The 18,073-nt window shown below is 40.1% G+C and overlaps 1 protein-coding gene across 1 annotated transcript in view; it reads left to right on the top strand.

The window, feature by feature from the left end:
* Positions 1 to 15,603, top strand: part of SLC35F1 (solute carrier family 35 member F1) — a 246,142-nt gene extending 230,539 nt beyond the window's left edge. The window contains exon 8 of the mRNA XM_032183649.1: positions 13,202 to 15,603. Within this exon, the coding sequence (XP_032039540.1) occupies positions 13,202 to 13,426 (225 nt within the window). The 3' untranslated portion in view covers positions 13,427 to 15,603. The remainder of the gene's footprint in view (positions 1 to 13,201) is intronic.
* Positions 15,604 to 18,073: the final 2,470 nt, after the last annotated feature.

Consider the following 18,073-nt stretch of genomic DNA (forward strand, 5'->3'; position numbering starts at 1 on the left):
ATATTACGTTATGAGGATTAATTCTCACATCCTAAGGGAAATAAATAGTGTTTTGGAAAAAGTAGTGATGTGTCAAGTGGAAAGTAAAGGTGAAGTGCTCTTAATTTCTACTGAATATGAAAGTGCAGACATATTAGCAGAATTCCTCCTGTTATTGAAAATAGTTAACTTTTGCGTGGTAAAGCTTTAACAAAACCATATGGGTTTTGAAGGTGCTGGCAAACATGGGGGCTGAAAAAGAAAATTTGGGGATAGTGGAGTAATAAAAATCCATAAAAACAGAAAACAAGAAAAGGGTCTGGATGAACTGCAGAAAGCAAAAAAAAAAAATATTGTAACAAAAACACTTGTATCAAACACTGTCATGGTTTTGGTTGGGATAGAGTATGTTTTTTTCCTAGAGGCTTGTATGATGCTGTGCTTTGGATTTTTGATGAAAATAGCAGTGATACCAGAGGGATATTCCAGTTGCTGCAGAGCAGTGCTTGTACAGAGCCAAGGCCTCTCCTGCTCCTGGTACTGCCTGGCCAGCGAGGAGGCTGGGGGTGCCCCAGGAGATGGGAGGGGACACGGCCAGGACAGCTGGCCCAGGCTGCCCAAAGGGATGTCCCACACCGTGTGACACCGTGCTCAGTGACAGCAGCTGAGGAGGCAGGGGGAACACAAGGAAGAGGCAGAGGGGATGTTGGGGTGATGGCATTTGTCTTCCCGAGGAGCTGTGCCACGGGGTGAGCCCTGCTCTCCTGGAGGTGGCTGAGTCCCTGCCTGCCGATAGGAAGCAGCGAATGGATTCCTTGTTCTGCTGTGCTTGTGCACGGCTTTTGCTTTGCCTAGTGAACTGTCTTTGTCTCAACCCATGGGTTCTGGGTCTTTTACCTTTCTGATTCTCTCCCCTCTCCCACCTGGGGGGAGTGAGCGAGCAGTTGTGTGATGCTGATCTGCCTGCTGGGGTTAAACCACAACAACCACATATGCATCCTCTAACCTTTTCTTTTTAATACTGCCTTTACTTTATTATAATAAAAAATGCAGAGAGAAAAAGATAATGAAGACATCCTATTAAATGAGATGGATCTTACCAACAACATACCATTTCTAAATGAAAGCTCAATGAATATGAAAGCAAAGCCCAAGAGGGTTAGGTTCATAATTATTTGTGAAAAAGAAATCAAATTAAATGAGAACCTCAGCATTTCCCAAGTCATGCACACTTTTGAAGACAACTACAATGAAAATATTGAGTTACATACCTCAGCAATCATTTGCAGCCCAAAGGAGAAAGCCAAGAAAGGTCATGAATCGGTAAAGCAGCAGCAGCATTCAAAAGCTTAAATATGGTTCAGTTACCAAAAATCTAAAAAGATTTTCAAATTATGATTCTGCAAATTGAATATTATTTTCACCTTACTACATGAAAACAGAGTCTGGAAGTTAGCCAAAGACAGAGATTGAAGGAATCAATTTGAAAGTGAATGGTAAGAGTTAAATGCAATACCTGTATTATAAACTTGGAGATTTCGTATGGAAATGAGTAATTCCTTGTTTCCAAAAGTTACTAGGAAACAAGGTAGAAATATTTAGGAAGTGTGTTAAAAATGATGCCTGGGCATCTACATTGTCCATGTGCTACTGGGAAGCAAAACGCGTGAAATCGTCGAATGAATGAGATCATCTAGGAATAGCTACATAGAAGAACTTGCAAGATTCAGTAACCCAGGCCAGGGACATGGAAGAGACTTGCTTGAGTCTGAAGTAACTCCTGACAATGTATCAAGAACTTTTATTTGGTTTAGGAGAAGAAAACCTGATGTTTTAATTATCTGGATTAAAGTGCTTGGTCCAGTTGTGCCTCCTGCCAGCTGAATCAGTGAACGCTGCAGGTAGTTTTAAAGTCTCAAAAAGACCTTGTGTTTCCTAAAATAAAATCAAGGAACTGGGCCAACAGGCAGACATAACATCAGTCAGAAGACATTGCTTATATATGTTTTCAATCTAAGCAGTAGGGTATTTTAGTCACTGTTAGAAAGTCTTCAAAAAATCATCTTCTTTTTGACTAAACTCCCAATTTCCACTAAACTGGAAGCTTTCAAACCCATGGCTGAGGTTACATGTTTGTCAGCAGCAGTGCCACTAAGCAACTAAACTTATCTTGATGTACTGGAGTTCATTTCCAAAGTTATTCCTACCACCTGCTCATGTTAAATTCAGCAAACAAGATTATCACAGAATCACAGAATTTCTAGGTTGGAAGAGACCTCAAGATCATCGAGTCCAACCTCTGACCTAACGCTAGCAGTCCCCACTAAACAATATCTGCTTTTCCAGGTCATTAAAAGGCCCATAAATATTCCTTCAAAAACCTCAGTCTGAAGGAGATTTGAAATAGCTTTTCTGCCTTTGACTTGATGTGGATTTTGATCTTAAGTGCAATTGGAGAACTTGTAGGGGTGAGCTTGAGATGTAACTAGACAAAAATCCCTTTAACAAGGTTAGAAATAGAGAGAAAATAAGGAAAACAGCATAATCACAGAATAAAACTGATGATGTACAAGTAAAAAGGAAAAAGAGTTAAATTATAATTTCTATAAAAGATAAACCAAATTTTCCAATGAAGAAGAAAGTTAAATAACAGCAAAAAGTTCTTTTTGTCTATGAAGAGAAGTAGTTTCACCCCACAGAGAAAGCAGAGGCCAAAATTGAGCCACCTTTTGTTTGTCACCGAAATGGGTACCTTCTGCCACATTCAATAAGGATGAGGGTTAAATACAAAGAAAATGCACAAGAATTAATAGAGATGGGAATTAATACATTGGAAGCAGAAAGAGAACACAATAATTTGAATGCTTTCAAGTTTGTGAATATAGATAGTTGGAAGAATAGTATATGAAGTGGGCAATAAAATAAAAACAGAAGTAGACACAAGGGAGGAATAATTAGGGACATGGAAATAAATGGAAAATTGGATAAAACGCAGCCAGGTTCACAAAAGATAAATCATGCCACTCTAAATCTGATGTCTGTCTGATAATTTAACAGATTTTTCTGGGCAAAAGACAAATGGCACATCTAATCTCTGAGACCTTTGTATGGTACAGTATATAAAATTATTAATTAAACTGAAGTACAGGATTAGCACTATGAAGACTGTAAAACGGGTAAGACATGCTTATGAGGATAAAGGACAAGCCGTGTGCCAGGAGAAACAGTCTGCTAAAAGGAGCTTACTAATGGAGTTTCCAAAGAGTTGGTCTTACGTAGTGACTGTAGTAATAGCTTTGGCACCTTCAGTGGGAAGGAGGATTGAAATACCACACAAGAATTGAGTGACATTGAGGAATGCTATGAAGCATGAACTTCAAGGTAATGTCAGTGGCAACAGATGGGAGAAGTTTGAATGCATTTGTGGTGTAGTTGTTTCCAAATGGGTCAGTCCAGGTATTTCCAATAATGATAGGGAAATGCTAATGCCATAGGACAGCACAACTTACTAGGACAGCACTTTGCTAGCTGTAGCTATGAAGGTTTTTGGTCAGCCCAAGACCTAAAGAGGTATTTCTCTTGTATTCTCCAAAGCCTTGACAGAGTAAGCATGCATCCTCTAAAAACATACTGGCTGGCTATAAAAATCCTAAAAAAATGTTTGTCATATGTAGCATAGCTTTGATTTCTGACAAACTGAAATAGGACATATTCAACGTATACAAATTAATCTATAAATACACAGAGGAAGAAGGAAAATTATTTGAGCTAAAGACCAATTCCAACATAAGAACATATGGATAGAAACTGAGAAGGTATAAATGTGGAATAGAAATTAGAGAGGGATTTTTGGCTATAGCAGCAGGGAGGTTCAAGAACAAACTTCAGATAAATTAGGAGGACAGGACAAAAGCCCTAATAATGCTTACAGGAGGACAGGGCATATTGGCCAGATAAAATATATGACCTAGTGGCACATGGCCATGGGGGATTGGCTTTTGGATGGCTTATTGGATGGCTTAGGACACACTTTCCATGCTGATTCTCTGGTATGCCTGTCTGGTGAGTTGACTCAGCTGAGAGCTTTTGGAGCTCCTGAAGTTTTGTCTCACACTGCCTGCAGCAAACACAGCAGACTACGCAGCACCCTGATGAGAAATAGCAGTATCACACTCTCTCCAGACAGCCTTCGTAGTTACTCGTGTTAAAGGTAATCACAGCTGCATATATCTTGTGTCTCAGGGCAGGAATGCTCCCTGCTTGTATGGCTGAGATAAAAGAATGCCATTCTGGGAGAGCGTGACTACATGAATATATGGATAGATTCAGCAGAAAAAAATATAAACAAAGGATACAAGGTGAATAAATTATTGTAACCTCTGTATCGAACACAATTAGCCTCATATACATTTATACAGAATCAAGTACAGCAGACAGCTGCTACTTTATTAAATATTTACACACAAAAATGAAAAGACGTGGCAACTGATGGCTGATAAAACAAATCTTTCAAATATTGAAAGGTAATAGTGGGGATGGCGAATTACTTTTATTTTTGTAAGTATTTCTGTTGTGCTTCTTTTAATATTAAGATGACTTTAAAGGATAACTGCTTTACCACTGATTTTCTGCATAGACTGATTAAATTTGTCATGGTCTGATGGTCTACTGTGCATGTGGAATGAACACAGTAACCCCATCCCTACATGGACTTGCTTATTCTTATACGAGTGGGCTCCTCCCCCTCCCAGCTTATCTTAAACTATTCTTGCCAAGTGATTGATATAAAATAACCAGAAATGAAGCCTCTCTATACCACAGTAAATATGCTGACAGGAAATTAGAGCACTGTAATATAAGTGTTTTTACTTCACATTAAAATGTCTTTCCTATACAGATAAGAAGGGATTAAAACATTGCAGGACTCATTCTACCTTGCACTTTTTAATTAGACAGACTGCTGGTATTGCAGGGGTATTGAACACAGGCTTATTTTTTCTCCACATCTAATAGTGAAGGCAACAAAGGGAAGCGGAAGAGAAAGTAGCATTCCTGTATCTCCCAGCATCCAGGAAAGCAAGAAAAGACATTTCAGGCAAACATTTTGCCCTAACAGGCATGTATTTAGGAAGGACATTCTACTATAATTTTTTTCTAATTATGCCATTTGAGAAGCGTGAAATCATGCAGATTTGTGCAAAACAAGCATTTGCTTTACAGCTGCTGGCATCAACCTCTGAGTTTTTTTTGTAAATATGATCAGTTCTGACCATGTGTTTGTTTTATTCCACAAATGAATTCCAGGAAAACTATGAAGTTTCACAAATTTTACTGGACTTTATGATGATAGTTTTCTGGTAATCCTCTCCCCATTTTTCTCCTGTATAGACACCTTCAGCTTTCAAAGAACTGATCAGGGCTAAGGTCAAACTGGGATGCCAAGCATAGGTCAGAGGGAGGCATGAGGCTGGCCATGGTCACAGTGGCAATGACTGAGGGGAAGAGCTTCTCCCCAGCTCTGAAGGAGGGGGCCAGGCCTCTGCTGAGGCCTCTCATGGCCAGACACATGCACCGTGGATTAGCTGGCCCTGAGCAAAGACAGAGAAATCCCCAGGTGGAGGGAATGCACCCACAGCCCTGACAATCCGTATACAGAGAAGAAATAATTAACACAACATTAAGGAAATATTTCCATTTCATCTGACTTAAAGCAAACTGAGGATGCAAGCAGGCAGGAGGAAGAGAAGAGTACGACCTTTCTTCATCCTTGAAATGGCAGGGGCCAGTCTTCCTTTGGCTTCTTTGTTTCAACCAAATAGCAATGAGTCTGATGTCAGGTTTGTGCTGTTGTTGTAGTGAACCCAATGCCTTTTGCTTTGGATTATGGCTGGAATGAGCAACAGTGATGGGTAGAGGCATGCCCTGCAACTCAAACCTCCTTCACCCAATGAAAAACTTCTCATTAGACTGCCAATGGGCAGAAAATAAAATAAAAAATATGTGCAGAAACTAGCTATAAATTTCATTTTGCATGAGTTCAGAAGGTAAGATTGGGCCTTAAGTCATTACTTAAGACTATATCCTCACAGTTTGCCTTGGAAATAGCCAGAGTTCATTAAAGTGCGACAATGATTTAATCTTGCTGCTAGTGGACAGACTCACAGTCCAGTAGTTGGCATCATTACTGAAGCTAGCCAGCACCCCTTGTTACCTTTCTCAGCAGGGTAACCAACATTTCTGCTTAGGCATTCAGACTTCTGTAGTTGGAGAGCTGAAAAGACATGCTAAACCTGGGATCAGTAATCAGCCAAAGACAGTGACAGGCTGAACCAGCAGAGTTTACCCTGCTCTTTATCAGGATAAACTTTATCAGGGTAAACTCTGAATCCCAAAGAGAGCATCCTTTCCTTCCCATTAGGAGTAAACAGAAACATCTCCCTTCCAGGATGGAGCAAAAAGAGTCAGCCACAGTTTGAGTCACAGTCCCGGCCTATGACCAACTTGGCCAGATCTTTGTGGGGCTGAGCTAAGGCAGTCATCAGAGAGAGCTATGAGCTATAACTAGGATGTTGCCTCCCATTCCTATTAATAATAAGTAATATATCTTTAATATCCAGCTATGCAAGTGGAAGGACTGTGTGGCTTCATAGCCCTCTGAGCATTCATCCTTCCTGGTACTCCTACTGACCAGAAAGTACGTGCATCCCGCAGTGCAACTGCTGCACTTGGCCATGATGAACTTCATTTGCTATATTTGAGGTGAAAATAGAGAACTGTGTGAAAAGAAGCTCAGTCTCTCAATCGATTCATCAAACCAAGTGAAAATGTCTGTTTGTTATATAAAAGATAATGAGAGAAATTTGGTTTTAGCTCCCTTAGCTCAGCCCACTCAGGTAGTCATGTGTGAAATTACCCGAGGGAAAAGACATAATCCGGTGTGGGAACCCTCATTGGCCTTGACTTTGATTGGCTGTGCAGCATACATTACAAGCTGAATTGGTTTGGAAAACAGAAAAGTTCATCAGGCTGCACAGACCCACTGCTTGGAATAAAACATTGATGGGAACTACCAGTCTGGAGAGCATGGAGAATGTCAACAGGAATATGGGACTAACCGAATTCCCCCAATATGGAAATTTTTGTTCCTCTTCATCAGCACGGTTCTTAGGAGATAGCGTCTTAAGAAGGTTTAAAATTAGAATTCATAGGCCTGATTTCTTTTTTTTATTTTTTTTTCACTTTTGTCAAAATGAGGAGAATTTGTAGCCAAGATAAGGGAAAAGGTAGTTATTTCATTTCATGGTTTATCATTTGAAACTAGGTAATTCTAGGTTTTCAGTTAGTCATATAACAAAAAAAAAAAAATCCTTTCTAAGACTTACAAAGCACAGCTAGGTTGCCATAGTTAGGAGCTGGGAGTCGTGTTACCTGCCAAGAGATTCAGACTATGCTGCTGTTGTGAAATACAAATGGAATTGGAGTGCCACAGCTGAAAAATCTGCTCTCACAGACTATTTCCAGTTCAATGGACCAAGTGAAGGAGAATTTGCATTTTCATAACCATTTGTAATAACGGTCATGATCATTACCATGAGAGCTTAGTGAAAAACCAAAATTAGCAAATCATTGAGTTCCTTTGTCAGCGTAGGCTTTTCTGCAGACTCACATCTGTCTGTTTTTGTTGCTGTAGATGTTGTTTTGCCCTCGTGCCAGTGGTAACGTGGATGTGGACATCTGTGACAGTCAGAAATACTAGCCTGCAAATTCCCTGTGCAGAAGGCAGTCAGTGCAACAACTCCTAGTTGTTGTACAAGGATTCTGATATGCCCTTTCTTCCTGCTTTCCTTCCTAAATTCACGGTCTGTATAATGAAGAATAACATGCTCTCCTGAACTAGACTGGAATTTGCTGTTTTCTGAACAGTTTTTCTTTCTTTGTATTTTCCTCTACCGTAATTGTTTTATCACTATTCAAGATGATGCTCAGGTGCGCTGTTTGATCCCCATCAAGAAGTTTCTTTTGCACCTATTTTTTCAACTGGGTTACTTTAAAGTACAATAAATTCAAGTGGAAATACTAGTAGTGTTCTAGTCATAAAGGTTTACAGGTCTATAGAAGACACGTTTTGCACAGACGGATAATTAAAAGTAGGAAATAGGAAAAAGGGGTGGGGGTGGGGCTAAATTTAGAGAGATTTAATAGCTCATTCTGGATTTTAAAAGAAAAATAAGTTTTCAGATACCTTTATATTTTTCTTATTTTAGAAATTTTGTGATGCTTAACTTATTCCCCAAATGGCCAATTTTGAATCGCTTGGAACAAAAATACTATGTGTAAATTAAGTTTCAAATAATCTTTATAAAATCCATTCACAATTGCATCTAGCATTGTAGTTATATATATGTGTATTTTAAATCACTGCAGAAATGTTTGGGTTCTGTTCTTTCCTAATGTAAGTGAATTTGTGCATGGATAACAGAAAGCAGGACTGGTTTTACCTTGTGTTTTCTGCGGTCAGCTAGAGCTTAGTGCTGTACTAGTTTTCTGACAGGGTTGCACAGGGTTGCATTAGCACATCTCAGGGTGAGGAGCTAGGTCTCTGCTCCTGCAGCTATGTCATCCAATGCCATTAATTTTTCTGCTAAGCCTGGCTGAGTGAATGCATTCAAGTACTGGTTCCCTAAGGGATATCTTTTAGATAAATACCAGAAACATCCACTCATCCAGAATCAATGTGTTTTTTGATAGACTGAGCAATTCTTGATATACGTTATCTTGTTGCATTTGTCTAGTTTTTGCTTTGTACGCTTTTCTTCAAATTGACAGACACCTAAAATGGATATGCTGAAACTTAACAGTGGTTTAGTGTAAGCTTTTTTCACTGCAGGTACTAAATAATGTCTAGAGACATCATCTTTTTTGTCCCTCTAGTATTTAATTGTTGTAAATACCTTTGTGTGTTCCCTGTTGAATACATGTGACTGGGAAAGCATTTATAGACACCCTCTTAGAGCAGAGCAGAGCAGCCATGTTGAGATGTGCTGTGCTGATCGAACTGTTTGATCTGACTATTCAGCAAGTTTTCATGTCAGTGATAAGATCTGAAGTGTTATGGTAACTAAACAGTTTTTCTCTGTAAAAGGAGATCTGTCTTCCCTTCAGAGGATGATGTCCCTGTTTCCCTTCCATATTTTGTAGCAAGTTAATCTCCTTTCTTTTGATTCAGGTGATCAGAAGCACTGTTCTTTACATGCATATTTCTTGCTTGGAAAAACTGGTCATTATGCAGCAACACAGGGAGCCCCTGGTTCCTGACTTTGTGGTGATCTCTGCTTCAGTCCAGGCTGAAAGCTAAATACAATGTATCAGTGTGTTTAATTAATGTATTATACAAGCAAATTAGCAAGGAAAATGCCAATTGCTAAATATCATTTACTTTTAAGATAAATTCCTGCTTGCAGAGAACTTATACATTGGCACAGCCATGTGCGACTTACATGACTGTCAGAGGATTTCATCTAGCAGAATAAAATGTAATATATATAAGCAGTCAAATATAAAAGTCTTTAGATTAAGGAGTTAGATTGATCCTCTGGAATGCTGAATTCATTGCCTAACTCTGCCATATGCTCCTGTGTGATCTGGGGTGAATAATTGTTTCTGTACATCTCAGGTTCTCAGCTGGAAATTCTTATACGTCTTCTTTTCTCTACCATCTTTGTTAAGGTCCTAAGTGAAAGGACAGGATTTTTTCTGATTTTTTCTTTGTTGCTGTGTATCTGAATCCTACTGTTCTAGGGACTATTGAACAGACATGTGACATGGGTTAGTTCGGTTCTTCACTTTGTAGAGTGAACAGGTAAAAAAAGAAACCAAGTGCTACTGTCTCTTTTAAATGGGTAATAAACTGAGGGTCATCTAAAAATCATTTTCATTCACAAAAGAAATTAATATAAGGGAAAAAATCAATGCCAGGATGCAAGAAGTTGAACAGCTTGCTGGTATCCTGTGTAGCATAGAGGGAGGTGGGATTTGGAGAGACATACAAATCTGTATATTTTTAAAATATTTTTTCTTAGAGGAAATATTTTTCTGTAGAAAGTGGGAGATAAGTTAGAAACATGAAGCACAGTATCATTGTCAACTGGCATTTTAGTCAAAGAGAGGAATTGCACACTACCTGAGAGCTTGCAGTTTGGTAGTGCAATTTTGTGTAGGGTAGAAATGCAAAATGATCTCTCACTTCATTTCTTAGAAGTAGCTCTTCCTGCTGTTTTTAAATTTCTTTTTTTTTTTTTTTTTTTTTTGCTGTCTATTAATAGTGAGTCTCAGCAGATGAGGTTTGCAGGTCAAGACAGAAAAAAAAAAAAAAAACCTGCATGTAGCTGTGGCAATAAAGTATGCCTGCTGGAAATGCTATCTTCAATAAAACACAAAGATCTCAGCTGGAGAGTCTGAAGAACACAGTACAGTGACTAACAGATTTTGTATTTGATGAACTGTCTGAACCCTCCCGTCACACTGCTGGATTCACAGCCATTTTAACAGGAGGAAAATGTCCATTGATTTCAGGGGACTTTGGGTCAGTCTGACAGAGTATCGAAAAAGCACAGAGATTTTTCCTATGCCTACAGTATGTATTCCTATATCAACCTTATTAACAACCCTTGTTTGTTAATGGAGTTGTGGGGAGCTGCTGCAGAAAGAAGCCTTAACTCGTTTCTAATCAAGAGAGGAAGGTAAAGACTGGTTTTGGTATAGGGCTGTCAGCATCCAGGTCTCTTTGCAATAGCTGTGCATAGATACCAAAGACAAATGATTCACAGGCCTTTGTTTAGCTTTCCCCCAGCTACGTCCAAAGCCTTTCTCCCAGGCTGGAGAACTGCCACTGGGGGACACACTGCCATGGAGAGAATATTATCAGACCAAAGAGCCCACTGGCAGGCAGCCGCAGGGAGGAGAATGAGAGGTATGGCCAAGAGGAGGGGGATGTGGCAGAGCTGAAGGCATGGAATAAAGAGAAAGTGAATTGGTTTTGGCTGGGCAGCTCCCCGAGCAAGAATAAGGGCACATTTAGCTGTTGGAAGCCCCACAGATTCCTCACAGCAGGACACAAGGCAATCACAAATCTGGCTGGCACTCTGGTTATATGGTAGAACAAGCCAGCTGGCTGTCCTGGGTGAGAAATTCAGGCATAAGGTAGAAAGGAGGGACAATGGGAAACTAGTTCCCAGTTTGGGAAACTAGACACAATTTGCTCTTCAATTTTGCTTCTGCTTAATTTAACCCACTGCTGCCATGTGCTACCCAAGTTCATGAAGTGGAGGGGAAAGTGCTGAGAGAAAAATTAAACTGAAAAGGGGGGAAAAATCCACTGGAAAGTGCTTTGAAATGACTGACTTTGGTTTGATTGCCACATGGGGGAGATCTAAGCCTAACCCAGCCCTTTTAGAGCTGTGTCACACCGGAGGAATCCTTCAGCAGACTCACTGTAACACTCAACAATGGGTTCACAGCTGATGGGACAGTGGGATGACTGCATCGTATCACACTGCCAGATGACACGTGAAGACCTGGTGACATTCCTGGAAAAAAAGACAATTAACAACTGATGAAAAGCAGCACTCTTTCTACACAACAATCCTTCTGACATACTCTAAACTTTCCCCATTATGGTGCTTTCCCTCTAAAACGTGCATACCAGCTGTAGGAAACAAAAACAGGTCCAAATATGTCACCGTGTGTTATTTGTCCAAAGTTTTTTGAAAATTATTTAGATTGTGTAAAAAAGCCAAATGCTTCCACAGGTGGGAGGCTGTACACAGGTTCTGTAGACCTATTAAATTGCACCAAATCAGCATCATTACTAAGTTAACTTAAGTAAAATTAAGTAAAATTTGCTTTTACCACAGTAATTATTTCTCTAAATATTAGAAGCAGAATTATTAAAAAGCTTCTGCCAATACAGCCTGGTCTATCCACCTTGTGACACGCTGAAATTGTCCAAAGGAGACAAATTGGGCATCCATCATAGCACCATATAATTTAGGATTAAAGAACAGATTTTCAGACACCTCCATGTAAAATAATAAAATGAAGCATGTTGTGAAGCATGAAGCAGTTAATCACAGGTTGCAGGTTGGAGGTTATAGGTTGGTGTTGAAGTATGGATTCCTGACAGTTGCAGGACACAGGCACTTTCTAAAGTCCCAGCAAATATAGATCTGTTCTATACTCCCACCTACAAGTTGGCTGGACAATTTGTCCATCACAGCTTCTCACACACAACATACAAGAAAGAATAACTTGTAGTCTAGGATCAAGAGACAAGCCATATGGGCTTAGAGCCATAAGCAAAGGCTTAAAGCCAAGGCAAAGGCTTTACCTTTACCCATAAGGACTAAAATATTGCCAAAAAAGTTATTTGTGTTATATTCCTAGTCCAGGCACACTGAGTCTGGACATGTCAGAAAATTCAGGCTGACCTCTGATCTAGTGGTGCTCTGTGCCAAAATATGCATGCTCAACCTTTCAGTTAACTGCTTTCCACAAGTGTTGTCAAACCTCTTGAGGTCTACCCAGAACATGTTTCACAGCTGAATTTTGTCCTGTTCTAACTCACACTAAATCTTCTGTCATCTGCTTTCAGTTTACAAGCAAAAGAAGCTACAGGTGGCCTTCTTAAGGATCTTTATTAAAGGCTTTTTTTTTTTTTTTAAAGAAAGTATATGTTTTAAATGTTATTTAAGTTATTTTATTGGTGTTTTTATATTACGGGTGGTATATTATACTTCACTAACATGGTTTAGCTGTAATTAACTTTACATTTAGCAGCTACCTGACAAAAAAATGAAGAAGATGATGATACCCCACACTGGAGTGAGAGACACTTGCACTCACAGAGGTAGTTAATATGGCTAAAAGCACAACAAACTCAGGTTAGGATCAGTGACCGGAGCCCAGATTTCCCACATCCCACCTGACTAATACTTAATAGCCTGGGCCATGGAAAGGTACCAGCTGCAGAAGACAGGGGACTTAACTGGAGCAAACCAACTTACAAAGTGATATTCCCCCAAAAGTTTGCCATCCTGGTGACAAGAGGCTTTTTCTGTGATGTGCATGCCACAACAAGGATCTATGCCTACCTCTGTCCATGGGTCTTCATGAGCTCAGGATGAGCATTGCCATGTCTAATGACTGTACTCTTCTTTTTGCTTAGTTTTCAGGACTTTATTTGTTGTCATTCTTCACCATCCTTGTTGGGCTGGTGCTCTACTCCTCCACGTCCACCTACGTAGCCCAAGATCCTCGGGTGTACAAGCAATTTCGAAACCCTTCAGGACCTGTTGTAGACCTGCCAGCCACCGGCCAGCTGGAGCCTTCGGTAACATACACCAGCCTGGGGCAGGAGACAGAAGAGGAGCCTCACATTAGAGTTGCCTAAACCCAGGGCCGTTGATCACCTGCTGATGATTCAGTGGAGCTCATATATCCATTATCTCTGTATTGTACATAGAGAAAGGTATTTACCAGGTGCAGTTACTCCGGTGAGCTGCAAGGTAGCAAATAAGGAAAGCTCATAAAAATAAAATTAATTGTTCCAGGGTGTTCATTGCAAGGAGATGCCAGTCCCTCGTTCATGATGTTAACAGCATGTTTGCCATACAAACTGCTGTATATGAATCAGTTAATGTCAGACTACCTGGGAAAGCTATTCAATATTTTAAGCTGAAATTACAAGAAGAAATTAACCGAAGGGTGTTTGTGCACCCACTGAGAGATATTATGCCTAAGCCACACCAGTCGTGGACAAGCCACCTTTTTACAGCAAATACATGTGTGCAGTCACAGTTAATTTCTCTCTGAGATTTGTTTGTTTGCACAAAATAGATGGGTTACTCATGGTAGCAACCCCCGACACGTTTTTTCTAGCACCTTGGATTTGGTGAGGGAAAGACAATAAATTCATCTGTGCTATCTAGTTGCCCTTTCTAGGTAATCTGCTCCATGAATCCAGAGGAGGGACAACTTACAATATCCGTCTCTATTCTAGGAATAGGTATAAGGCGAGCATTTTAGCCTTTCTATATTTGCAGAAGTGAAGTATTCAAGCATTGACCTCTCTATGATCCATGGCAGATTTCCTAGCGATTGAGGTTCTACATCAGGTGACAGGGAGTTAACTTCTCTGTAGTCATGACTAACACAGATTTCTTACTTTTTAAATTTTAATCTATATAAAAAAAAATACATTTTCTAGTTTCCTATGTATTGTACCTCTCCATGGTAAGATGACATATCTTGTGGATCAGGGCACTTATTTTAGATACTCAGTGCATCGAGGGCGCCTTCTGCTGTTCCAGTTTGCTTAGTCTTCTGTGATTCATTATTCTAACAATAGCTATTTAGAAATGTGACAGTTTTTCACCAAAACCCACAAATTGTAAAAATCAGGAAGATTATGTGAGGAATTCATGAATAGAAAGACTGGACCATCTGCTGGTATTGCTGCAGTAGCACAAAGGCATTCGTACCAGCAGGGTGTAGCCAATTATCTTTCGTTAACTACAAAACTAGCAGAATAATTCAGCAGTTTTCTTATGTTCTTGGGGACATGTGAAAGTAGTAAGGGTGTGCTCTGCAACTGCACTTCTCCAGGAGCCTTATCAGAAGGGGGAAATCATAGCTGCAGCCATGAGAATCTACATCTGTATGTTCGCTCTTCTGAGAGCACAATGAAAGGAAATGGTTATTCAACCTCCACCATCTATTTTTAATTTAAAATTAAGGAAAGGGAGATAGCCTTATACCTAACAGAGAGGAAAAGGATCAAGCAGGGCTTGGTTTTATTCACAGATCTGCCACGTCTCTGCATCATCTTGGGCATGACTTACCTTCTGTGTGGCTGCATTTCCCAGTCTGTATATAAGGGAATAAAGATATTTGACCTACCTCACAGGGGTGCTATAGGACCAAGTTACTTTAAAACGTTTTGGGATCTTTAGAAGAAAGGAGTTTAAGAAGTACACAACAGTGCTGTAAAAGCATGTATATATGCATTGTATTTGAAAATGGGGTTTACAGAAGACTGATGAATATTTTGCTTGTGGGCATATAAGATGAATTTGATTTGAATGTCATTCTGCTGAAGAAGTCTGTCTAAAGTGAAAATGTAGGTCTTCATGTTTGAAAAATGCAACTTTCCTATTTCCCTTTAAAAAAGAAAAATCTGTACTCTGGAGATTAGAAAGGCCACAGTTCAACCAAGCAGGATGAATTTCTGCTGAGGTAACATCCATCTTTTATAGTCCTGTTCTGCTGTAATATAGAAGGGACTTCCCTGAAGCAGACTGGGAAAACTACATGTACAAATATATGTGAAGTGACAAATGCCAAAATGCTACTGAACAGCAGATGTATGTTTTATCTTACTCTCGCTGTGGATGAGGAGAAGAGTCGATTTCTGTCCCATTGTGTTTAGGCTGCCTGCTAGGCTCCCACTGCAGCTGAGGGAAGGGTCTTGTGGAACCATGCCCCCAGACATTCCAGAATCTTCAATTAAGATTTCCTGGTTTTAAAATCATAACAATTGTAGGTTGTTGTGTTTTTTTTTTTTTTTCATTGCCCTTTTTTTTTTTTAAAAAAATCTTCTTTAGCATCCATAGAATCATAGAATTATAGAATATACTAATTTGGAAGGGACCCACAAGGATCATAGAGTCCAACTCCTTTGAATCCTCCTTCATCTTCCCAAGATTTTTCTTTTTTCTTTTAAAGCCCTGAGGATTCCCACAGAGAAATATCAGTACATTTTCTGGAGGTGTTAAGGAAAGTCTAAATACTACATGATTCACAGAAAAGAAAACAAAACAAAAAACACCCCCACACAAGAATGATCACCTGATACTTCAGGGAGAGGTTTGCAGGGTGGAAACCTATGTGGGAAGCACATGGTTGGGTGAGGCCCTTGTGCACAGTGGGCCAGCAAACGTCCTTGGGTCAAGCCCAGGGAGAGCTTCCACCTGAGGCAGGTTTCATACCTTCCCCAGGAGCAGAGGCTTTGGTCACAATCACCACGGCTCTCTCAGGTGCTTGGAGGCACACTGGCAGGCACCTGTCATCTCAGTCTTTTTGCTACCTTTTATACCAATTAAATACCTTTCTCTGAACATTAGTCCCTATGTTGGTCTTGAGACCTTTGAGGATGGTGTGTGTGTTTGTTCCATGTTTACAGTTCCTTCTTTTTGGTTTATTTCATTATTAGTATTTATTTTCAAGCCAAATGTTTGTAGTCCTTCCGCCTACCCCTCTTCATTTTTCTGACACTAACTTGTAGATGTTTGTTGGAGTCTTCTCAGAAAGAGCTGGGCAGAAGGCATGTCCTGGGCAGTTCACCGGACTGGGAGTTTTTACATACAGGAGTTTGCAAACCATGGGGTGTCTGCGTCGTGCCATCCAGAGCTGTTTTTATAGTCTATTTTAAAAGGCTCTGTTGTACGGAAATAAGATACGAATGTTTGGGTGTGCACTCTGCACCCAGCCACCATCCCCCATGTTACTTGCACAGGGGGAGTTTCATGTGCAGAGTGGGGCTGCTTCACTTTCTGCATCTCCCATTAAGAAAGGTGTGAACTTCAATTACCACCAGTGTGCTGAGCAATGGACCTCAAAGGAAGACAGTAGTATAGCTTTACAAGTAACTGTGTTGACTGAAAAGCTGAGGTCTAGTGAAGGAAAGCATTACTTCTACCTGCTTGTTTCCTGCAGTTCAAGACCTCAGTACACACCAGCAGAGGTTCAGCTATCTAACTGGCAGCTACTCTCCGTGTTGCATTAGGACATCACTAGTTCTGTGTAGATCCTTGCCTGAACAGACTGAAACCCTGATATACTGCTGGCACTGAGCAGCCCTTAGCAAGACTGATGTAATTTTCTGCTACTGGATGAAAACCTTCACTGGGAGACAGACCTTGTCCTTGTTCCAGCTATAAACTTTCAAAACAACACAACAAAAGACCAAGCAATTGAAAATTTTGCACCACTGTGTCATATGAAAAAGTTTCAATGTATAGTGTAGAGATTGCTAACTTGTGCTATTAACATTTTGACAAGCGTGTAGTATTGTTTTCTTTTTTTTTTTTTTTAAACCATTTAGTATTCCTAAGCTAGCTACAAATATAAATTTTACCCCATGGGTAGGATTTTACTGTTAAATGCCATAATAAAGCACACTAATCTTGACACCGCAGATGGGAACATGAACCAAAAACAAAACCAAGCAAACAGAATCCCAACCCCAAATCCTGCATCAGAAAGCTGAACAAACCTTTCTTCATTTTGATATTTGCATGCTCCTATATGGACTGGCTGTGGCAATGTAATGCCTGTATAATGTTTTCAAATAAAAAAATAAATGCTTTATGAAAGCAGGGTTATTATTTTATTTGTCTGCTTCCTTACTGGTTTCTTAGCCTCAAATGATTTTTTCTGAAGTGTAAATCTTGACTGCAGGGCATAATTGTTTGGTATGTTGAGGACTTTTATTGAGGAGTTAAGGAGATGTTGAGGAGTTAAGGTACAACTCCTTCCAAGGGTGTAATTCAGGTGCTAAACATGTGCCATCAGACATCCTCAGGTATTCTACCTGGCCCCCAGCTGCTGCTCCTGAAGCATACATGGTCTCCTCTGTCTCTGCCATGCTGCTGTGGCTACCTCTAATATCCTGATATTAGTCACCCTCATTTAGACATAGAAGTGCTCCACTGCTGTCCTCTTGACATGGTTAATCATGCTAGAATTAATGTGGGGCAATATACTTGTGTGTGTGATGCCGGAGAGCTGTGGTTACTGAGCATCTGCAGCCACCTCACCCAGCCTTTCAACCTCAGCCTCTCTGCCCTGCACAGTACTGCTCCCTGGAGAGTCCTGGAACAAGGAAAGAAAGGATGGAGACAAAAAAGAGGGGGAAGAGGTGTGCCAGGAGGAGCAGAACTGGGGAAAGAAATAAAACAAGACTGGATCATTTGAAGTCTGTCTGGGAAGAAGGAAAAGGAAGAGCGTAAGTATGTGAGAGCAAAGGATTTTGTGAACA

This window comes from Aythya fuligula, chromosome 3, assembly GCF_009819795.1.
Source record: "Aythya fuligula isolate bAytFul2 chromosome 3, bAytFul2.pri, whole genome shotgun sequence".
Taxonomy (NCBI): domain Eukaryota; kingdom Metazoa; phylum Chordata; class Aves; order Anseriformes; family Anatidae; genus Aythya; species Aythya fuligula.